Source organism: Squalius cephalus, assembly GCF_949319135.1.
Source record: "Squalius cephalus genome assembly, chromosome: 18".
Classification (NCBI taxonomy): domain Eukaryota; kingdom Metazoa; phylum Chordata; class Actinopteri; order Cypriniformes; family Leuciscidae; genus Squalius; species Squalius cephalus.
Genome location: NC_137139.1, coordinates 17,725,444 through 17,749,437, shown reverse-complemented (window position 1 = coordinate 17,749,437; position 23,994 = coordinate 17,725,444). Strand labels below are relative to the sequence as shown.

The 23,994-nt window shown below is 38.3% G+C and overlaps 2 protein-coding genes across 2 annotated transcripts; both read left to right on the top strand.

The window, feature by feature from the left end:
• The first annotated feature begins 1,912 nt into the window (after positions 1-1,912).
• Positions 1,913-12,193, top strand: lemd1 (LEM domain containing 1). Its single transcript, XM_079848642.1, has 11 exons — positions 1,913-2,074; positions 2,435-2,636; positions 5,479-5,584; positions 5,675-5,830; positions 6,678-6,739; positions 9,263-9,331; positions 9,640-9,735; positions 9,862-9,957; positions 10,032-10,118; positions 11,264-11,328; positions 11,456-12,193. Exons 2-11 carry the CDS (start codon positions 2,442-2,444, stop codon positions 11,736-11,738), a joined length of 1,215 nt encoding a protein of 404 aa, XP_079704768.1. The 5' UTR covers positions 1,913-2,074; positions 2,435-2,441; the 3' UTR covers positions 11,739-12,193.
• Positions 12,194-13,154: 961 nt separating this feature from the next.
• LOC307145360 (N-fatty-acyl-amino acid synthase/hydrolase PM20D1.1) lies at positions 13,155-22,495 on the top strand (the record flags this gene model as incomplete). Its single annotated transcript, XM_079848430.1, has 13 exons — positions 13,155-13,368; positions 13,974-14,060; positions 14,646-14,884; positions 14,980-15,066; positions 15,158-15,291; positions 15,373-15,492; positions 17,751-17,826; positions 17,910-17,971; positions 18,064-18,142; positions 18,250-18,321; positions 21,921-22,086; positions 22,204-22,303; positions 22,381-22,495. The coding sequence occupies 13 exons, from the start codon at positions 13,155-13,157 to the stop codon at positions 22,493-22,495; spliced, it is 1,551 nt and encodes a 516-aa protein (XP_079704556.1).
• Between the last annotated feature and the right edge of the window lie 1,499 nt (positions 22,496-23,994).

Here is a 23,994-nt window from a genome sequence, read left to right as displayed (position 1 = left end):
TCCAAGTGTACTACCGGATTATCAAACAAGCAAAACATAGGGCAGGATTTGATTTTGTCCATCAGGAATTGATTGGATGGTTTTGGTTTGCTTTTGCTGTGATGTCATGTGAGTGACAAGTTGTAAAAACAGTAAACACATCATCAGAGAAGAGCTGTTGCTGCAAGAGGGAGGGGAAGTTATTTTGATTAAAGATTAGGCCTAAATGAGCACTTAAAATAAATAAATAAATAGGCTAAATAAATAAATTATGTACACGGATAAGCTAAACCATTTATAATAAATACTGCAATATTCCATACAAAATAAGAATTTTCTGTTTTGATTTCATGACGACTTTCAGGTAATCTACAAGTAAGATATAATAAAAAGAATCAAATCAGTTCAGTATTTCAGTAGTTCCTGTAAGCCTATTTATTCATTTGGTCATTACCACTCTTAACTCTTACATATGTTTAACCCTTTCACGCATAGTGGTCACTACAGTGGACAGCTATTAAAAAAGCATTTTCTTGAATTTGCATGGGTTTTTATGGCAAAGTTGCACATCAGCCTCTTCATTGGACCCTGGTGCATCATCCTATAAATTGCAACCAAGTGGCAAGCCGTTGTGTTTCGATTTTTTCCCCCTCCAAACCAAGATGGCCAAGGGTCAGTCAGACATGCCAAGTTGCTCCGGAATATCCACCCATTCCTTCTATCCTAGGAGACTCTTATAGGTAAAAAAAAAATATTGCAGCATCAAGCAATATCTAATGAGTCATGCATCAATTGCTATATTTCAGCTACAATTCATAATTATAATGTGAATATTGTTTTTGAAACTTAAAAACTTAATCTGCAGTGATTTTTTTTACTGTAAATAAATGTATTTGTATTATTAGAATGTAATTTTCATTGACATCAAAAAAAGTCATGTGATTACATAATGTATGACACTTGTAATGCATTACTTTACTTGTTAGATCAAAAAGTAATCTGATTTCATAATGCACGTTATTGTAATGCGTTTCTTTACTCATAACATCAAAAAGTAATCTGATTACGTAATGCATGTTACTTGTAATGTGTTTCTTTACTCGTTACATCAAAAAGTAATCTGATTAGGTAATGGACATTACTTGTAGTTAATTGCTTGTTAGATCAGAAAGTAATCTGATTAGGTAATGCATGTTACTTGTAACGCATTACTTTACTTGTAACATCAAAAAAGTCATCTGAATGCGTTATGCATGTAACTTGTAATGCATTACCCCCAACACTGATCATTTCAGATGAGACTGAAAAAACGTTTCGCTAGGTTTTCTCAGAGGAGGGCTATGATAGAAATGAGCCATCTTGAACATAATCAGAATTATCAGCTAATAAGGGTAAATCTCCATACTCTGGTGCACTGGAGGGAGCATCTGTGTGGTTTCCACAGTAGTACCTTGACAGGCTGTAGAAAATTCTGATGGAATCACGTCCTCATGTTCTGATATCAAAGACACGCGAAGTGCAACTTGTATGAAGTTGTATGAAGCCTTTGCAATATTTCGCATTTATATTTTTTTGTATATATTTTATAGTTTTCACATGATTTGATATAATTGTATTGATTAGTTTGTTAAATTCACATACTTTATCTGTTTGATTATTGTCTTATATTTAATACAGTATATCTTCAGTTTAAACCATAACCGCATGCTGTCCACTCAAGTGGACATCTGAAGATCTCTTTGAAAAATTTGTACAAAAATAAAATAAAAATCAATTCTTGATTTTCATGCCCTAATACCAATAAAAACACATAGGAAAAATCCTGACTGAGGTTATCATAATTCATGCATGAAAGGGTTAAAATCAGTTAAAATACATAAACACTAACGATAGAATTATGTCTTTTTCAGTTGACATGCCTTTGAAGAAATGGCGGGAAAACATCCAACTTGTGACGTTGTCATTATTAACCAGAGGACGTCATGTCAGCTCGCGGATATTAAAATACTATCCAGGTAACGTTGCTTCTTTGAGGCTTGTTTAAAACACCATTTGCTCTTTGTCCGCAGTGAAAAGCACTACAGTTTCTTGCAAGGTGAGTTTCCAAACATTGATTTCATATTTTTTCGCGTTGAACAGGTCACGCGCAAACAATGACCAAACAGACTAACGTTAGATTGCCATTTATTACCTGCAAGCTGCTCACGTTATTGACCTTAAATTATTATCCGCGCGTTTCTGGTCTCCTGTGACTTATGTGTTGATTTAAACTTGTACAGTCGTGTTTTTTTATATTTTTATTTTGCATGACCAGGCCGCATGAATGAATCAATAAGCGTTTCTGAACGCTCATATAAGGAGAGCCTAGTGAGCAGCTGTTGGTGACAAGGCTGTTTGGACTCTCAAAACTCATTTCCTCAGGGCTTGGATTTTCAGATGTGTTAGTTTTCCACAGCTGACACATGCCGGTGTTTGTGGAAGACCCAGCTCACTTCTCCAAAGAGAGGCTGATGTCGGCGCTCATAGCGCATAATGTGGATCTACCTCCACCCGAGAGCAAGAAACACGCTTATGTGGAGCTTTATCTGAAACATGTGAGGACAAACAGCACAGATTTCTCCAGTGATGAAGAGGAAGATCATCATCTTATTGCCAGCGTGAGTTAAAACGCAGGTTTAGCAGCTGTAACGTTAGAGGTCACGCTATTAATCTTCATTCCTGAACATTCGTCTTTCTGCTCTTGACAGTGTTTTGATTCACAAGATGTCTGACATCTTGCAGACAGGTTTTGTAGGATTCCCCAAACTGTTTCTATATCCACACTTGTCTATCCAGTAGTTTGACGCAAGGTGGCGTGATTGAAATGGATTTGATATGTGCTGTGAATATTCATACCCATATGTTCTTTGCTTTCAAGCTGTTGAGGAGTTTGTAGGTCATTGCCTGTCAGCTCCCAACTGCAGTGAAATACAGTTAAAGCATGCATGCATCTCTGAACATCAAAGACTGTTCTGTCGAAATGAGAATTTTTTTTTTCCTGAGTGAGACTGAAACATGATCCCTCAAAGTTGTAGAATAAGGCTCCAGCTGTCACACATGCACACACAAACTCTGGCCGTGTGCAAGACCACTGCAGGTGTGTGTGTGGGTCGGGGGCCCTCAAAGGGGGCTGGGGAATCTGGGTCAGGGCCATCTTAGACTCGGGTGTCGAATTCTCCGTTTATGATTAGAAGTATGCACTTTGTGATGACCAAAGTGGTGTTGCCCTGGAAAGTAGCATGCCTTTGCCAGGTTATGAGTTGGCAATTTCTTGTTTTATATTTTACAATAACAAACTTTTTAAATTAACAAACCCTTTTGAAGCTATTACTGGTGCAATTTTAGTTAATTATAAGAAAATGTTAAGAACTTTTTAAAGAATGAGCAACAGGATAAAAACCGTCACTCATTGTGTTTAATCGCAACATGCATATTGTGTATGATTGTGTAGACTGACTGAGGTAAGGAAAACCAAGTTGTTTGTGACTATATTTAGTATTGTTTACTAAAACTATTAAAAATAATTTTTGGTAATTGAAATAAAGCTAAAAATAAAATATAAACATTAGATGAAGAACTTGAAAATTGGAATGGTTGCATTGGCAATTAGCCTAACTAAAATAAAATAAGTTTAAGTTAATGAACTAAAATTACTAAAACTGAAATAAAAAAAATTAAAGCTGAATAAAAATACTATTATATGGTATAAGGTTAACTCTCGCCAAAATGCAATCTAGAGTCTTTTTGTTAATCTACCTGGGGCAAACATTCGTTTAAAAGCATAGGCCTAATTAGAATGGAAACGCCACTTTTAAGTTTGACTGTATTTTCGTTTTCGGTCAAATTGCCTTTTGAATGGGAGTGCTTGGGCCACTTCTATGATAGCGTCAAAAATCGCTATCGCTATTTTTTTCAAAAATTTCAACTCAGTCGCTGTGTCCACCGGCATTTTGACAGTCAAAAATAGTCGATCTCCGAATGCAACGTAACAGGGAGGAGAGTAAAGATGGAAAGCTCCTAAAGCTTAGTTCCATATAAATTCACGGATAATTTGTTGATTTGTCGTTAATGAAAATCAATATTGACCTTGTATTTGAAAAAGGATCCTCATATAAGAGTCAGTTCATTCGATTTCGGAGATCGACTATTTTTGACGGTGGACACAGCTACAGTGAGTTCAAAATCTTTCTTTTTAGTAAACTCTGTGTACACAAACAATGTTCTTAATGCTCGAGTTCATGTGTAGAGCCCCTGGTGATACTTCAAGCAAAGTTTCATGTTGTGTCGAGCCGCCTTAATGTTTTAAAAATAGCGATTTTTGATGCTATCATAGAAGTGCCCCATGCAGTCCCATTCAAAAGGCGATTTGACCGAAAACGAAAATACGGTCAAACTTAAAAGTGGAGTTTCCATTCTAATTATGCTTTTAAACGAAGGTTTGCCTCGGGTAGATTAACAAAAAGACCCTAAGTTGCATTTTGGTGAGAGTTACCCTTTAAAATGAAAATGAAACTGAAAAAGCTATTTGAAAGTTTTAATACTAAATACTATACATACACACACAATAACTTGTTTTTAAGCGTTTCTGTTGTCTCGCTTGAATAATGCAAGCATTTTGGCCTAACTTCTTAGCTAACAAACAGACGGCTCATTTAGGGTCATTAACTGAAAGTAGACATCAAATAAATTCCAGTCAAATAAGCACAAATCTGCTGTCTAGCATTTTTGCTAGGAAAAAGTATGGATATTATTGGTGGCTCAAGGCAGGATCGGTGAAGACTAGCAAATGAGACTATTAGTGGTCTGCAATTTTTGTTTCATTGTTGAAGTGGTCTGCCGCCTAAATGTTTGAGAAACAAATTGCTAGAGGGTTTTCTGACTAAATGCTGCATTGAAACGGCTCAGATAAATGCCATCTGTTCTGATCCATTAGCACTGCTGTGCATTTCTTCTGGTTTAACATAACCATGCAAACCTCAAATATTTGTACAACTCTGTTCTTTATTTATTCAAGTTTTTCTATATATTAATATTTCCGGAATTTGTCACAAATATGTTAACTTTCCATCCGGACTCACTTTATCTGGGTCTTTTCCGCACACCTTATTTTGTGCTTGATCGTGGAAAGGGTTTTTGCTCAATTCTGCGAAAATGTGAAGAAGTTTCTTCAGCCTGAGGTTGGTATGGGTTTGGGAAACTGCTACGGCAGCTAATATTGGATGTGACCCCTTTTCAGAACGTGTCAGTGCAAGATGCAAAGGCGAGAAAGCCTCAAAACAAGAGTCTATTGAGGATTGCGTGAGCCGAGGTTCACCCTTTGGCAAGCTAGTGTCAGCATATGTTTATTAGATTATGCTAAAATGTGCTGATTCCTCACTCCACCATGATGAATCGCTATAATTTCACTGCCTCCAGAGGATTTGATTAAATAGTTTGTTGTGTGTTTATTTCCCTGTACAGGCCGAGAAAGAAGAGGCGGCAGACATGGTAGACCTGGGCTCACTGACTGATGATCAGCTGAAAGCCAAACTGCTCCAGTATGGGGTTAAAGCCGGACCCATTGTAGGTCAGTCTGTTTGAGTCACAGTCTTTTCCTTTCAAAACAGATTATGCTATAAATTCAACATGTTCTTATGTGTGTGTGTGTTCTAAGCAGCTTCCACTAGAGCTTTATATGAAAAGAAGCTGAAAAGGCTGCTGGATTCTTCAGCACAGACATCACAGCACAGGGTCAACGGCGTAGGGGACGCAGGCCTCTATTCGGACAGTGAGGAAGAGGCTGAGAGGGAGGAAGACGAGGATAAGGACTCCGGTAGGGAGCAGCACTAACTCTCAAATACTCAATGGGTTGCCTGAATGATTAGACGATTGATCGGTTTAACAAATCCTTGAATAAATAGGCTTCTTTGGGTTCAACTGACCCCAATTAGAGGACTTTAAAACTCTTGAGACCCGTTTGCATGCTAAATAAGGCTATGTCTATATTAATGCTTATACATTTGATTTGAAAACCACATTTTTGTTTTAAAACGCTCTGTCTACACATTTTTCAAAAGTTTCACTCTGAAACATTGGATAATGCTAAAAATCATCTTACTGCGTATGCTTAATATGTAATAAAAGCTCACTGAAATAATACGGAGACCAGACATAATACAGTTCTTGCGCTATTCTTCTGGCATGATCGTTTTATTAGCAAAATATCTTACCAATTACTGGTGACTTCTTTTTTCCTGTCATTTTTTTCAGGAATGTAATATGAAGATTGTATAAAGTAACAATTATCTTTAGCAACACTGTGAAACTGAATAGCACAGTAGGCAGGCACATACCGTTATAACAGATTTCTATCGTTACAATATGCATCACACGACTAAGCATGCGTCATCATTTTCAAATGCCTCTGTTTTCACTGTCCACACTACAACATGAAAACTGTGTTTTCAAATTTAAAACGTCTTCAAAAAGCTACATTTTCGCAGGAATACATACATTGTCTCAGTGTGGATGGAAGGCCAAATTTTTTTTTTACATCTTGTCAACCATTGTGTCCCATCACTAATTTATAGTAAAAAAAAAAAAAGTATTGTGTTTCTCTTAAAGACTTCATCTGTTATTGTTTTTGCAAGTAATACATTTTCATTTTGCATGTATTCTAGACTCAGAGCAGCTTCGGTCTAAAACAGTGTCCCGTACAGAGACCAGCAAAACAACACGCAAAGTAAGTGGCTTTACATGCACCTGAATCCATCCTTTGTTACTTCCCTGAGACTGAAACATGATTCATCCATTATCTCAACTGACTCTCCATATTCTGCTATGAGTGTGTTTTGATTATTAACATGGACAACAGTTGTTGCTTGGGTCTTTCTGTGTAAAGAGGCAAGGCAAACCAGCTGTCCATCAGTTTTGTTGTGTAAGGACATAAATTATGTATGTGAGATTGACACTTTTGATATAGCAAAGAGGCACTTGATGGTAACTCAAGCTCACTCGGTGGTATGATGGATTTTAAAGCTGAAGTATATAATTTCAATGCTACCAGCATCATAAAAGGGTGTCATAAATAATGTCAAACAGATAATCCTGCCCTAAAGAACCAATGTCGCTATGTTGGGCAGCTTAGGACACTTTAGGGTTCTGTGCGCCCTTAAAAAGAGTCCTAAAGTCCCCCTGTAGTCAACAATTTTATCTCTTAAACTACTCTTTGATCACCAAAATGACATATTTAAATGTTTTTTTTTTCTATGAAAAAAATAAATAAAAATAATTCTAAATGCATGTTCTAGATCTTATTGTGAACAATTCATCGGTGGTCATATTGGTGACTATATGTATTAATATATTGATACATAAAATACTCAACACATGTATTAATCAGTATGTATTGAAATGTTTTAAAGCTACACTGTGTGAATTTTTCCCCATCTAGCGGTGAAATTGTATATGACTACCCAGTGAATATTAGTTTCTGTTCCTTTCAATTCCGAGGGCGTTTTAACTCCTACGGTGGCCGCATTATTCCAAGATTAACATGGCTTCCAGTTATCACTTCGTCCATGACAATAATTAACAATAATACGTCTAAAATGAATAAAACTACAGGACAGATGTCAGGAGGTAAACGTCACCCTTGGAATCGGCTATCCCAGCATAATCAGATTAGGCTAACGTTACAATGTGTACAAAGTAAAAGCAATTAAAAATAACTAAAATTTACAGTGTCCTTTTTTTATATAGCTTACAAAATTGCACCTTTAAAACTATTCATCACCTGTGATCCGTCGCAGCACAGATTTATGTTACAAGGTAAACAATACTTTTTCACCATTGATGCGAGGATGAAGTTATACTAGAGGTCGTTCTGGCGTTATGCACAACCATGCTATGGTTAGACAAGCAACTATAAAACTTCGAATTTACACAAATAGGCTGAATTACCTGTCGAGAAGAAAGCAGGCAACTTCGGCGTCCGTTTTAAAATCTATGCTCCTCATGAGCTCTTTCCATCTGGGAAAAGTTACTCCAATATTGACTTTGTCTTGCTGATTTGCCTGTCGCGTTGACGTTTTAATTCTCTCTTTCAAAATCAAATGTGAGTGAACACACACACACGCACACGCACACACACACACACACACACACACACACACATCTTTCAAATCTGCCGGCAGTCGCGACTCGCGAGGAATCTGCCCCTCGCATTCGTCACGGTGTCACTGAGTGAAAAACGCAAAAGGCGAAGCTTGAATTTACAGGTATGTCCCTCTTTGGCTAATGTAGTTTCAAGATGGAGGGGCAACATGGCGACCGGCATTCTAACCCCTCACCCGTATGTACTTTCAATGGCAGATTATAAACTTAATTACTTGAAAGAAGTAAATATACATTAATGAGCACATATATTTTTGAAAGAACTAAGTGTTTTTTGCTAAGAATCAACTAAAAAAATTACACAGTGTAGCTTTAAGTACTTGCAGTTACCCTGTTTTGCTGATAAGCAGTATTAAATTCCCAGTTTATGGTGTACCGTAGCCTGTTTAATTGAGCAAAAGATTCTGCGTTGCATGATTAATCTTGAGACAATATCGATTTGCTCTGAATGGAAATATGGTATTATTATTTAAAGAAAATTGTGCAGGTCTTAAAAAGCCTTAAATTATAATTTTTATATATATATATATATATATTATTATTTTTTTTATATATATATATATTTTTATATATATATATATATATATATATATATATATATATATATATATATATATATATATATATATATATATATATATATATATATATATATATATATATATATATATATATATATATATTAAGCCCTTCAGATACTCTGTACTTTTTTGACATTATTTGCTTAGAAAATATGGCCTTTATTCAATTTTTCTGGAGCTTAGAAAATATGGGATTTATTCAATTTTTCTGGGGCTTGCATCTAACCCAGTTTCACCCACACACCAAAGAGAGGCAAGCACCAAACAGAACAATGTTTAGCTCAGCAGAGCTTTGTTGTTTCAACCTACAGAAGCTACTAATAGTTGTTTCTGCATATTAAGCTAGACAGAATAAAGTATTTTAATCTAAAAAAAATGATGCACTGCAGCTTTAATCTCTCAATGTGGTTTTCAGTAGTGTGAACATGAACAATAGTACCACTCTGTGGTTAAAGTTAGTATGGCATTAAATTGTGATGTATGTTGAATTGCATTTTTCACATCCACAGGTGGGCATGTTCAGTCAGAGCAGAGATTTTTACCCCCGCTGCTTTATGCCCTCAGCTGGATTTGTAAATGTACAGTATGAACCGTTCTTATGGCCACAATTTTAAAGCGTCCTACCTGATCCTTTTCTGCAGGGGATAAAGGGGTCAATTACACTATCATTTGTTTCTTCCACAGATTTTGTGTTGTGAAAGATTTAAGAGATTTAGACACTGTATTTTATGTACTTGCACTTTTTGTTTTTTAGGATTGTTTGATTCCATTACACTGAAGGATTGTGGGCTGTCAGTGCTACATCTGATTGACTGTTCCGGATGTCATATTGCTTTGCATACATTCCACTTGTGCTTTATTCAGTTTGGTTCTTTTGCAGGGAAAGATTCAGCACAAGTCTTTAGACTCCTCCCAGAATGGGTCTTTGGGTCAAAGTGGGTCCCAGTACTCAACCTTCAGCATCACTCAGATGGTGGAAGAGGGGAGTCTGAACTGAGATATCTTAATTATGAGATGATTGGCTGGCAGTGATTTTGTTTTAATTAATTGTAGTTTTAAGTCTTAGGGGTTTGTTCTTGCTGTGTGATTGTATTTGTTTTGTCTGCAGATTGAGAACAGATTCAGTCCTCAGTCAAAGCAAACAGAGATTGAGAGGAGATTTGGTCAGAAAACCGAGCAGACGGTGGACAGCAGGGCCCTGCGGGTTTGTGGCTATAGATAATATGTTTGCTTTAACAGCAGCACTCATGTCTGACAAAAGCTCTTATTTCTCATCAGGGCTACATGAGGCTGGATAAAGACACCATGACAGGCAGATCTCTTTGTTTAACATCTCCATCAGCCCATCAGAAACAAACTATCACAGTAACTGCTTTCCCCCTCAGCCTTGCTCTTCTCTCCTCAGGGTCTGCCTCTTCGTTTGTCCTCACTCTTTCGGTTGATGTTTAATTCAGCAGACATATTGCATTGCCAGACATCTAATGGGCTTTCACACTCCCTCTGTCCTTTGGGAAATCCCTCTGAGTTTTCCTTTGTTTCTTCCTTTTCTCACTTTATTGCACTGACTTAACCTCTGTGAAATATACAAAGGAAAAATTTGAGTATATTTTTAGTACTGCTTTCTTTCTCCTGATTTAATATACCGTGAAGACACTGCATTGGTGTTTGGTAGGTAGGTCAGAGAGAGGAAAGCGCTCATGAGTTCTATCAAAGGCCTGGCTTTCTTGTTTCTGACCCATGTGTCTTCGATCTTAATGCGCATGAATGCAGCTCACATGATTCTTAAACCCTGTATGGCTGTTACACTCTTCATCACCTATTTCAACCCAAAAGCATTAGGGGAATATTTTTTTCCTCTTTATAGTTGGGTTCTGAGAATTTGAGGAAATTGTCATGAAAATATATATAATTATTATAAAAAGATTTACACTACTATTCCGTCAGTAAGATTAGATTTAAGTAACAAATTAACTTTTTATCCAGCATGGATGCATTAAATTGATCAAATGTGAGGTTTTTACAGAATATTTCTATTTCAAATAAATGCAGTTCTTTTGAATGTTATATTCATTTAAACAATCCTGGAAAAATTAATTGTGTATCACCACAAAAATATGAAGCAGCACAACTGTTTTCGACATTGATTATGATAATAATAAATGTTTCTTGAGCATCAAATCATATTAGAATGATTTCTGAAGAATCATGTCACTGAAGACTGGAGTAATGATGCAAAAAAATGTTTGCATCTTTTTTCATCATTTTAAAATATATTATAATTAGATGCCTTTTTTTAATTCCATTACACTGTGATTGTGCTTTCCAAATGACTTGCAAATCTGCCCCATGTTTTTCTTGGGTCTGGGCTGGTCTTCCTCTTCCTCTTCACTCTATCCTCCAATATTTTTATGATATACTGCTTCACTTTCATTTCTATTGTAGACTACACCTTTACATGTAGTTTATCTCATTCAGACTGTTTTGTTTTTATTTTTTTCTCTGGCCAATAGGAACCTGTGATAGATGTTCTCTCAGAGATGTTCCCCGACACTGCCAAAACCCCCACTGGAATCTAGTGAGTATCATCTGTGATACCTTTCTCATACTTAAGTACTACCATTGTTCGGAAACTATTGATTAGCATGCCTCTGCTTTAATTTTGACTGTGTAAATCAGTTCTAATGTCTTTTTTCCGCCTGCAGTGCTACAAAGAGGCGGCCTATAAAGGGAGCTGCAGGACGCCCAGTGCAATTTAAATACACTGAAATGCCACCACTGAGTCCAGCTACACTGGAGAGGCAGGATATTCAGCAGCGTCTGGTGCCTCTGTGGGTTCAGATAGTGGTTTTTCTCCTAGTGGCTTGCCTGCTGTACCTCATCTACTCGTCCATGGAAGAGCCGCTCTCCAATCCGTTCACTGCTCTGCATGATGATGCTCTCATATCCACCTCACAGGACTCATCCACCACTGACGCTACAGCTTAACACTGACGCCAAAGGATTCATCTCAGGCTCTAGTCAGCAAGATATCCTTCATATGACTATCTTTTAAAGTGGTGTCAGAGGAATGTATCTGTGATTGGACTGAATGAAACTCAATGAAAATACTGTACATCATATTTCCACCATACCTGCCTTCAAATACCTCATAGAATTTAAAATTTTAACTGATGGGATGTAGTTGGCTAGTCATGTGCATTCATTGTTTCCTCTGAATTATCTTTTACCATAGATGTGTATTTTATATCATTTGAAAATTGTGCGGGCTGTTTGTGCTGTGGTCAGCGTTCATCCTGATTCAGCTACCCGAACTCAAGAACAATTACATTCTTCTCTTACATCTTGCACTGCTGTAATAATGAGTCTTGTATGTTCTCTTTCAGGTTATAAACATGTACTTTGTTTTATTTGTGAGTAAATAAATATGTTCTCTTAAAGTCCCCCTTTGGTGAAAATCAAGTTTTTAATGTTATCTTTGGTGTTTTTAATACGCTTTAAGACAAACCATGTGCAAATTCACAAGTCAACACCATTCCTGAGTATTGTCTCCTTAAAACTGCAGTGAACCAAAGACAGTCTCAAATTCATGGTTTGTCAATGAGTGGATCTCAGAGCTGGTGAGAGTTAGTGGAGACCGGGCTAATTTGCATATTCCTAGAACCGCGTATACTAAATGATGGGAGGGTGTAGGGTTTCATTCAAGCTATTCCTATTTTTTGAGGATTTTTTTTTTTAAATTATGTCATTTGAAGATTTTTTTTTTTTTTTTCATTATGTCATTTGATCAAAGATGAGATTTAAGGGATAAAATGATAGACTACATGGGGACTTTAAGATTGTTCTTGTGAGCTTATAAAGAAAATCATTTATATTAATATTAGGAAGACCTCTAGATGCAAAATTTTGTAAAAAATAGGACCAGTGGCCTTAAAAAAGGAAGCTTTATAAAAGCATAAGTTTCTGAATTAAGAAATTAGTGTATTAATAGCTGCTCTTTGTGAACCCCTAAATATAATCAATATCAGAAAAGGATGATCTGAGTTTAATTTCAGAATACAGCTGCTTTTTTTTCTACTAAATATGACCTTACAAATATATAATGTAATGGTGTAAGGATAATTATATGATTAATGAAGGCAGTTACTTAGGAGTACTGCAGCTCAATATTCTACAAATTACTTTAAATTGTTCATTTGTTTTAAAGCTTTCGATATCTCTGTTGTTGATCACTCAAAATGCAACAGGCGGTCTCATTTTCAACTCATTTGCTCTTCACATTTGTGATTTGCTCTAAATCACACCAGCAGGGGCCCCTTATGTTCCATCACCAGAGAGGCAATAAAAAATGTGAACCCTGATCATACAGATGTCTGTCATTCATTCCTCTTGAACTTCAGAAAGATGAAGACCAAAATCAATAAGAAGACCGTTTTGAAATTTTCTGGAATACTGCTGGGAATCCTCCTACTTTCCGTTTTAATTTTGTTTTCTGTTGTGATCGGTAGGACATTTACATTCAAAGTGAATACAGAACTTGGACAATGGGAAAATACAACCACCATTTATCCTGATTTAAGTCCAGAACAGAGAAAGAATCTGCTGCAAAATTTCAAAGGTAAGAAAAGTTTTATCAAAAGTCTAACTGCTTAAATATATAAATGCTTCATAAAGCTGATGAATAGTAATAACTATAAATAAATGAAAGAGTTTTTGACGTGTGTTATTTGGGGAACAAAACTTGCAGACATGCAGAATATTCTGAATTAGAATTTGGTCATTTACAGATTATGGAAAGATAAAATATCCAATTAAATACATTACAGTAATTGGCATAACTTTATTGAGCAAATGTTCAGATTACATTAAAACAGCTGACATGCCTGTTTTAACCCCTTAAAGCCTGACATGATAGTAATGTAAAAGTTTGCTCATTTGTTGTTTTTTATTATATTTGATACTGATAGATTGGGATTTTATGGCTCACAAAGCAGAGAATATTGAGCTCATACTAAGCTTTATAGGGTTAAAGTTTTGGCATTGTGTTTTTGTCTGTTGATGATATAAATGAGAATTACTGAGCTCAGGGCCTAAAAACCCAATGCTAACCTCTTTTCAGAATAAAGACTAAATCAGAATATTGCCCTTAATCAGAATGCAGAATGTGCATATAAACATGGTCAGATTATCATGTTTTTGTTTTTGTTTTTCATGTTTCTATAGTGGCAATTCAGATTCCCACAGTGTCATTTTCAGAGTCAAATCAGAACACAAGCGCCCTGCAAGAGTTTGACCTGCTACTAAGGAGGGGTGAGAAACTGATGAAACCCAAAGCATGGGAACTTATGGATTCTTTTTGCATGTTTTACGTGTAAACCCAGCTAACAGGGAGCGTTCTCAGAACTTACAAGGTTCTCTTGAACAAATGTTCTTCCAGTAACGTTAATAGAATGTGTGTTTGAAGTTATTTGGTCTTTAATAATGTTCTCAAAACATTAGCCCCAAAACATTATTTATACATCGTTCATGGAACTTTTTTACTGAAACGCTTTAGTTGGACGTTCGTTCAACGTTTAACTACATGTTTCAGAATGTTCAGAGAACATTTGAAAGTAACGTTCCCTTAATGTTTGCAAAATGATCAAATGGAATGTTCCCTTAAAGGGATAGCTCCCCCCAAAAAATTTAAATTACCCCATGGTTTATTCGCCCTTAAGCCATCCTAGGTGTATATGACTTTCTTTTTTCAGGCGAATACAATTGGAGATGTTTTGAATGTTCAGAGAACATTCAGAAATAACATATTCAATGGTAGCAAAAACATATTTTTGTTAGCTGGGAAGAATGAAAGATTGTTTCATTAAAGATTGTTAATAATGAATTGTGCTGTCTCAGTCTTCCCAAAGGTCTTCTCATCATCCAGCCTGGTCAAACATGAGTTGGTGGGAAACTACAGCCACTTATTCACGGTTCCTGGGAGAGAGCCTGATCTGGAGCCGTACATGCTGCTGGCTCACATTGATGTAGTGCCGGCCGATGAGGCGGATGGGTGGGACGTTCCTCCTTTCTCTGCTCAAGAGCTCAATGGCTTCATTTATGGACGAGGAACCATCGACAACAAACAGTCTGTGATGGTACAGTGAATCAACGCTGCATTGTTCTTCATTCAAACAATTGCACATCTGTTTTTCCAACCTAAAGCTAACTGTTACAATGTTTGATCTTGAAGGGGATCCTTCAGGCTCTGGAATACCTGCTGGAACGAGGTTATACCCCTCGCAGAAGCTTCTACATTGGTTTGGGTCATGATGAGGAGGTCAGTCTCAAGGTCACATGTTAATCAGTCAAAGTGAAATCTGCTGAAATCAAAGCTTGTCTTAATTCAGCTGTTTATTTGATTTTCTTAGATTAGCGGCCCAAAAGGTGCTGTGAATATTGTGAAACTGTTGAAAAGTCGAGGGGTGAAGCTTCTGTATGTTTTAGATGAAGGTCTCACGATTATGGATGGTATGGTAGATGGCCTAAACGGACCTGCTGCACTGTGAGAGCATTGTTTTACTGCATTATTATAATTTTTTGAGATTGAGCTACTGTGTAATTTATGCCTTGTGTGATTTCTTAGAATTGGTGTAAGTGAGAAGGGTCAGGCCACGGTAAAGCTGAGTGTCAGCAGCGCTCCAGGACATTCATCCATGCCTCCCAGGGAGAGCAGCATTGGCATCTTGGCATCAGCTGTCAGAAGGCAGGAAAATATGTTAAAATTTACTGAAAACTCTGTTAACATGATCTTAAAGGGATAGTTCACTTTGAAATAAAATTTTGGTATGTTTTAGCTTACCTCAAGGGCATCCAAGATGTAGGTGTCTTTTTTTCCGCAGTAGTTTCAATTTTGATATTTTTAGGTCAAACCGTTCTTGTCTGTCAGTCCTATAATGCAGGTCTATGGTCACCACCTCAAAGAGCATGCACAGAGAAGTCCAAATTAAACAATTCCCCATCGTAAGTACACATAGATGGCCTAAGACACGAAACGAGCGGTTTGTGTGAGAAAACGAACAGTATTTATATCGTTTTTTTAACTCTTGTACACAGCCACGTCCAAGTGATCTGAGGGCGCTCGCGCATCCTGGTGTTTGACGTGTACGCAGACTGGTGCATAGAGATATATACACTAGATGTCGCCTTGGCTACGGCAGTTCATTGGAACGAATGCCGTAGGCAAGGCGGCATCTATTCTAGTGTATATATACCTATGCACCAGTCTGCGCACACGTCACACACCAGTCTGCCCTCAGATCACTTGGACGTGGCTGTGTACAAGAGTTAAAAAACGATATAAATACTGTTCGTTTTCTCACACAAACCGCTCATTTCGTGTCTTAGGCCATCAATGTGTACTTACGATGGGGAATTGTTTAATTTGGATGATGGGGAATTGTTTTAATTTGGACTCTGTGCATGCTCTTTGAGACAGTGACCACAGACCTGCATTATATGACTGACAGACAAGAACGGTTTGACCTAAAAATATCAAAATTGAAACTACTGCGGAAAAAAAGACACCTACATCTTGGATGCCCTTGAGGTAAGCTAAAACATACCAAAATTTAATTTCAAAGTGAACTATCCCTTTAATGTAAATATTTTCTTTGCACCTGCAATGGGGCTGTTCACAAGGAACTTTATATTTCATTTTTAAAAGCAACAGTTGGGAACAAACCCAATGCAGAAGCTGTTATTAATATCTGTCTGGCACATTTACATAGAAAAATAAATAAGACAATTTCACTCTACTGTATTAAAAACTTCTGTTATTATAGCAGGTTATAATCGAGTTAAGTAATCAGATTACTCTTTTCAAGTAACTTTTAAAGTACTGCATTTCTTTTTAATTTTACTATATATATATATATATATATATATATATATATATATATAAAAGATTCAGTATTCCTCAAAATAAATAAAACAGTGAAATGCAAACTCAGAATATTACTGCAATAATTAAATATATTACATTTATGTAATTTATGTAATTAATCTCACTATATTAAACAATGTCTTTGCTTTTGATGGTCTAATTAAACCATTTGAATAAGAAAAAATTACTTTAGTTACACATCATATTTGTGTTTATTTATTTATATATTTTTAATTCATTTGCTGAAGTAAAAGTGCTGCGCCCTCTACTGTACGGGTGAGAATTTGCATTTCCTTAAGCCTGAGGCTTATTCATTTCACTTTTGGAGTGAAAGTGCCTAAACATTTATTATATAAATTAAATTGCCCCAAAATAGAACTTTTTAAAATGAAAAATAAACAAGCTAGCCCAGCCAAGGTAAGTAAATGTATTGCAAAAGTAGCATAAGTAATTTGTTACTTTCCATAAAAGGTAACTAAGTAATGCAATTAGTTACGCTTAGGACTGGTTATAATGTAAATTTCCACAAAACTCTTTTGCATTTGTTTTCCATTTCACTCATTCACTTGCTGTGTAAAGTACCGATTTTCAGTGAAGATATGAAAACATTTAATCAATATTAAAAGAAGCCATGCAGGCTATCTTTCTTTCTAAATAAACTATTAAGAAATATTAAACTATTGAGAAATATTTATAAGCTTTTTTATTATTATTTATGTATTTTACTTTGTTTTATTATTTAAGTAATGTTAACAAGTGAGATCTTATTGGAAAGTGTGGCCTTTTTGTTTTAATTATTATTTATTCCCCCTAGCATTTTTCTGTTTATTATTATTTTTTTAAACTAGTTTTACACTTTTTGTTAAATTTTTCAGATTGTATAATGTTAATATTTACTGATAGATAGATAGATAGACAGATAGATAGATAGATAGATAGATAGATAGATAGATAGATAGATAGATAGATAGATAGATAGATAGATAGATAGATAGATAGATAGATAGATAGATAGATAGATAGATAGATAGATAGATAGATAGATAGATTAATTAATATTTTGTTATATAATTTCCCAGTTTGGAGAAGAACCGGATGCCCAATCTTTTTGGTCATGGTCCTGAGCGTGCTACTTTTGAGTACCTGGCACATAAGGTGATAAATCAAAGATGATTAAAATGCTTATGACACTCCTACAAATACTGAATTGCTATATTCTTTATTATTGTGCCTTCTAGTTCGGCTGGCCACACAAAATGATCATGTCTAATCTGTGGCTCTTCTCTTCACTGCTTAGCGGGTAGGCCACATCATTGCTCAATACAGTAATTAATATAGTAATACAGTAAAAGAGTATATGCTCTGATCTGATCTTTCTAATCACATTTGCAGTATTTTGGAAGGACAGCCTGACACAAATGCCTTTGTGAGGACAACAACTGCCGTCACAATGTTTAACTCAGGTGTGAAGGTGGGTTGTCATTCACATTCATTCTTTTTCTGTTTATACACAAATTTACATAAAAACACACTTAGCATGAATAGAAATCTGACTATTTCTCTCTCTCTCTCTGACAGATTAATGTAATGCCGGCATATGCTGAGGCCTTTGTCAATTTCCGCATCCACTCAGCCCAGACATTGCAGGAGGTCAGAGGTCACGCTGTAGCCACAGAATTCACACATGTTGTTAGCTCATACTTTTAACTAGATTTGCATTTCCTGAAGGAAATACCAGTGCTTGACAACCAAGGAAGTTTTAGCTCAACCCTTAGTTAACCATTAGACAGACATTTAATACTGAGAAAAGTAACTTTTAAAAGTATTGCTTTACAATGTTGCATTACTCCCTAAAAAAACTGATTGCATTAGTTACTTTTTATGTAAAGTAGTGCATTACGTTACTTTTGCGTTACTTTTTTTCACCTGGGCTGGGCCTGCTGGTTTGTTATTTTTGTTTTTGCAACAAAATAAAATTGGCAAATGTAAAGGGCGTTTTGCACAAAAGAGAAATGAATAAGCCTCAGACTAAAGAAAATCACAGTAAGAGGTAACCCGCCGAGCCAGTCTCCTCGGGCCCCTCACTCCTCTGTAACGCTACCCGCAGAGCCTCCAAGATAGCGCGCTGGGCCGTCCACGGCGTTCCCAGTCATTTATTTTGGAGCTCCACCAGATGATCAAATGTCGGTCGCTGCATTGGAGGGTGAGCTAATGTCCTCTGGGGATGAAGACTCAGCTGAACTGCCTCCTTCGGGTGCGCCAGCATTGCCCGAGTCAGACCCAGAGCTCACGGCTATGCTTTCCCGGGCCGCCGCAAATGTCGGGCTCAAGTGGAACCCACCACCGTGTCCTGAACCTTCGCAGATGGATGATTGGTATCTTGGGGTGGTCCGTGCTGGTTCTCAGCGCCCCGCCCCAGTGCCTTTCTTTCCGGAAGTGCATGAAGAGGTTACCAGAGCATGGACGGCACCTTTTTCTGCTCGAAACCATTCTGGTGCTTCTTCCTCCCTCATTACCCTCAACGGCGGAGCAGCTAAGGGTTACGTGGAGATCCCCCTGGTGGAGCGGTCTATGACAATGCAGCTGTGTCCCAAGACCGCTACCTCCTGTCTGGGAAATCCGCGCCTTCCCTCCCGTGCGTGTAAGTTCTCGTCCGCTCTCGCGGACAAGGCTTACTCAGCCTGTGGAGAAGCTGCCTCAGCCCTGCATGCCATGGTGCTCAAGGAATTGCACGAGGGTGGTTCCGACCCAGAGGTAATGCAGGAACTGTGTACAGCGACGGACCTCGACGAAAGTCACTGCACGCTCCCTGGGTCGGTCGATGTCCACGCTAGTGGTCCAGGAGCGACACTTGTGGCTGTACCTGGCATGCGTGAGCCCGACAATGTGCGGTTCCTCAACGGCCCTGTCTGGCTGGCCGGCCTCTTCGGCGATGCTATGGAAAACTTTGCCCAGCAGTTTTCCGCAGCACAGAAGCAGATGGAGGAGATTAAGCATATCCTGTCCTGACGACCAGCTGCTGCCTCCACCCAGTCGTCGGCGGCACCTCCATCTGCTCGTCGCTCAGGGTGCTTTCCTGCGGCCACCTTCGCCCCTGCTCTCCACCCAGGCAGCAGGTGGCTGGCTGCAAGAGGAGCGCCCAGCCCGTCCAGGCCCCCGCTAAATCAGGCAGCAAGCGTAAGGGCAAGTGGCCCTGAGACGGGCGACCCAGCGATGGAGGAAGTTGCTCTCCAGGAGATAGTGTCCGCACCTCTCCTTCCCCCGGAGGAGGACCGGGTTTCATTTTGTTTCTGTTCCGCCAAATGGAACAGAAAGAGAGAAATTCGGTCATAAGAGGGCGTGGATTGTGGCACAACACACAAAGGCACTGAGGCACTTCAGGCCGACTCAGTGCCTCCCGAGCCGAATCCCTGTATTCCACCTCGCTTCCCCACCCTGGGTACGTCTGTGGTCCCGCTTGCACGGTGTCTTGGAGCCTGGCTAGCACTTCCCAGCCCGTCTCGCTGGCTCATCCGTACCGTTAGACTCGGTTATGCGATTCAGTTCACCCGACACGCTCCCAGGGGCATCCCAGTTCAGGGGCATCCACTTCACCTCTGCGCGGAGTTGCGATGCCCCTGTCTTGCGGGCAGAGATCGATGTCCTACTGGCGAAGGATGCGATCGAGCCGGTTCCTCCACCCAATATGAAGACAGGGTTCTACAGCCCCTACTTCACTGTACCCAAGAAAGGCCGATCTTGGACTTGGACCTATAAACGATCTTGGACCTGTAAACCTTGAATCGGTCCCTGCACAAGCTCCCATTCAAGATGCTCACGCAGAAACGCATTTTCGAATGCATCCATCCCCAAGATTGGTTTGTAGTGATCGACCTGAAGGACGCGTACTTTCATGTCTTGATTCTTCCTCGACACAGACCGCTCCTGCGGTTTGCGTTCGAGGGACGGGCATATCAGTACAAAGTCCTGCCCTTCGGGCTGTCCCTCATTTCTGATAGACACCATAATTTCTGCTAGAGCACCCTCAACGAGGCACCACTATGCTCTGAAGTGGGACCTGTTCGTTGAATGGTGCTCTTCCCACCGGGATTCATCTTCATTCATCTTCGATCAGAGCTGTGCTTTCCTTCCTGCAAGATGGGTTGGAGCGAAGGCTGTCTCCCTCCACCCTCAAAGTGTATGTTGCCGCTATCGCTGCACATCACGATGCAGTCGAAGGTAAGTCACTGGGAAAGCATGACCTGATCGTCAGGTTCCTGAGGGGAGCAAGAAGACTGAATCTGCCTCGGATCAGCTCTTCGTCTGTTACGGAGGCCAGCAGAAGGAAAAAGCTGTCTCCAAGCAGAGGATGGCCCACTGGATAGTGGATGCCATCGCATTGGCTTACGAAGGGCCCATGGGCCGGATACGTGCGTCCATTTGCTCCAGTAGTGTTCCCCTGAAATGGCTAACCCTGTGAGTTCCTCCGTCACCCCTGTGGCAGTCAGACGTTGCGGAGTGTCTGACGCCAGGCCTACACTCATATGCATTGTGGAACCTGTGTTAGACTGGGTGTCCATATGTAGCAGTCCCTGCGGTGACCCCATGTATATTCCTCCACGATCAGCTCCTCTGCGGACGAGCCCGTGTCTTTCCCTTGACAGAGCCTGCTCTGTCGTCTCTGCTGGTGTTCTTTCCCCCCTATAACTAAGCAGGAGTATCTGTCTACCCGTCCCCTCGCCACAGTTGCTGAGCTTCCGCTGGACAGCCGAGTCACAAGTCCGGCTCCTCAGCGGAAAAAGAAGGATGCGCCGCGATGCACAGCAGCTGGTGCAATTATCGCATGCCAATGTGCATTGGCTCGTTTAGTTTCACTCGAAGTAGATAGGCTCTCGCAAGCGATCCTCATTCGTCAGCAATGACGTACGTCTCCGTTCCCTTCCTCAGGAAACGAGGGTTACCGTACGTAACCGCTGCATTTTATTTATTATTAATTCCACCTATGTTTTTCTTTTTCTTTGTTTATTATGTTTGATTTCTAAGTATATTTGTATACCCATCTTTTTGTATAATTTTAATTTAGGTAGAAAAGAACACCAATTTGTATTGAGTCTGCAAATATTATGATGACTCAATTGCTGTTGGTTACATTTCAAATAATGCAAATTCTATAGTTGTACTTCCATGGTATATTTTCATACTTGAATATATTTCATAAAGTTTACTAAAACCAAATGTTAAATAATTAATGCCCCATTCACTTTCTAAAGGTTCTAAAGCTGATTGAATCCACCATATCCGATGAGCGTGTGAAGGTAGAGTTGGTGAGTGGATTCGACCCTCTGCCCATCAGCTCCTATGATGATGATACATTCGGGTACCAGATCATAAAGAAAACGGTGCATGACATTTTCCCTCAGGTCACTGTAACTCCTGGTAAGGCTTTCAGCATTGTCATTATTGACATAAGGGGTTTAAGTGCCCCTTACAGACATCATTGACTCATGAAGAGCTTCTCTCACTCTTAGTTTTGTCTACGGTTTCCTCTCACAGGTATCTGTGTGGGTAACACTGACAGCCGGCACTACACTGAACTGTCTCCGGACATTTACCGCTTTGCCCCATCATGGTACAAACCCGGTGATTCTGCGAGGTAGGACACACAGAAATGGCACTTCTGCTGAAGCTGTAAAAGTAATTAAATATTAAACCGCTTACACTTCCCTTTAGATTCCATGGTGTGAATGAGAGAATCTCCATCCAAAACTATGAAGAGATCGTGCTGTTCTACTTTCAACTCATGCAGAATAGTGACATTAGGAACTTGTCGCCACCTCGCACCTAAAATACACAGATGTCATGCTTTGAAATCTGTGGAATTTATAAGATTTGATCTGTCTAAATGAAAGCTGTACGAAACATGTTTATGTACAGTACCATTCAAAAGTTTGTTTTTTGGTTGAAAAAAATACATTTATTCTGCAGGGATACATTAATCTGACTTTGATCAAAAGTGAAAGTAGATATATATATTTAACAGAAGATTCTAAAAAACACAAAAAAATATATTAAGCAGCACATCTCTTTTCAAAATTGATAATAATAATGTGTTTCTTGAGCACTAAATCAGCATATTGGAATTATTTCTGAAGGATCATGTGACACTGAAGACTGGAGTAATGATGCTGAAAATTCAGCTTTACCATCACAGGAATAAATTACATTTTTAAATGTATTCTAATAGAGACCCGTTTGTAATAATTGTAATAATATTGAACCATTTTACAGGTTTTTTTTAAAATATATATTTTTTTATCAAATAAATGCAGCCTTGGTGAGCATAAAGGACTTCTTTCAAAAACATAAAAAAAGCTTACTGACTCCAAAACTTTGAAAAATTACTGTAAATATTTTTCCTCAATTTGCTTGAAATTATGCATGTAAAATTGATAATAAAAATAATTTTCTTGAAATTCCTTTCTATAGTATCTTTAGGTTTGTCTTCATGCAAAACACAATGTTTACAAATATTTTTTCAATAGTTATGTTAGATTTAAAAGTTATGCATTAGTTTTAAAAGTTATGTATATGCATCCTCTGTCCATGTAAAATACGCCTTCCAATATTTCTGTTATCTCAAGATTTACTTGTTATTGAAAAACCTATAAAAAAAATGGAAATGTTGTTTACTAGCTGTTGTGTTAGTGCTGCTGGACTCAAGGTTAATTCTGCACATTCAGAGTATTTCTGTGAACGAAGGACATGGGATCAGCTGGGTTTGCAGTTTGCACACATTACCTCTGGCTTGTCCACGCAGATTCGGCTCCTATTCACTGAACAGAATATCTTAGGTTTCAGGTTATTGCATTTTTATGTAATATTTCACAACTTCACAAGTAGTCTTCTGTATGTCAGAGTTTATATTTTTGACTTTGCTCTGTCACACTGTCAATGATTAATACTTAAACATTACATCGAAAGGACCAGTACTCAGATGTTTATGGAGCTGGCTGAGAGAATATAGTTGCCCTATACAGAACTACTGTAGACTCCTGCAAAGTCATCAAGATAGAGAGCAGATAAAGACCTTTTGACACAGTCTTTATAACCTCTGTATTTTACCTTTGTTTCATTGCTCTCATTTGTACCAGAATCTAGTCAATATTTTCCCTGGTTGCTTCGAAAGTTACCTTGAAAGAAAGTACAGATCTAAAAAGAAATGATAAGATTACAAATTTTCATTTCAATGTTACTGCAGAATAAACAGGCTGTGGTTTAAAGTAATACGCAGTGCAACTCTTTCATATTATGCTATAATTTAATTACATGAGTATGAATAATGAA

Coding starts and splice junctions, on each gene's coding strand:
- lemd1 (XM_079848642.1), top strand. CDS start 2,442: ATGCCGGTGTTTGTGGAAGACCCAGCTCACTTCTCCAAAGAGAGGCTG. Junction 2,637..5,478: donor ATCATCATCTTATTGCCAGC/GTGAGTTAAAAC, acceptor TTCCCTGTACAG/GCCGAGAAAGAAGAGGCGGC. Junction 9,332..9,639: donor CCTCAGCTGGATTTGTAAAT/GTACAGTATGAA, acceptor TTGCAGGGAAAG/ATTCAGCACAAGTCTTTAGA.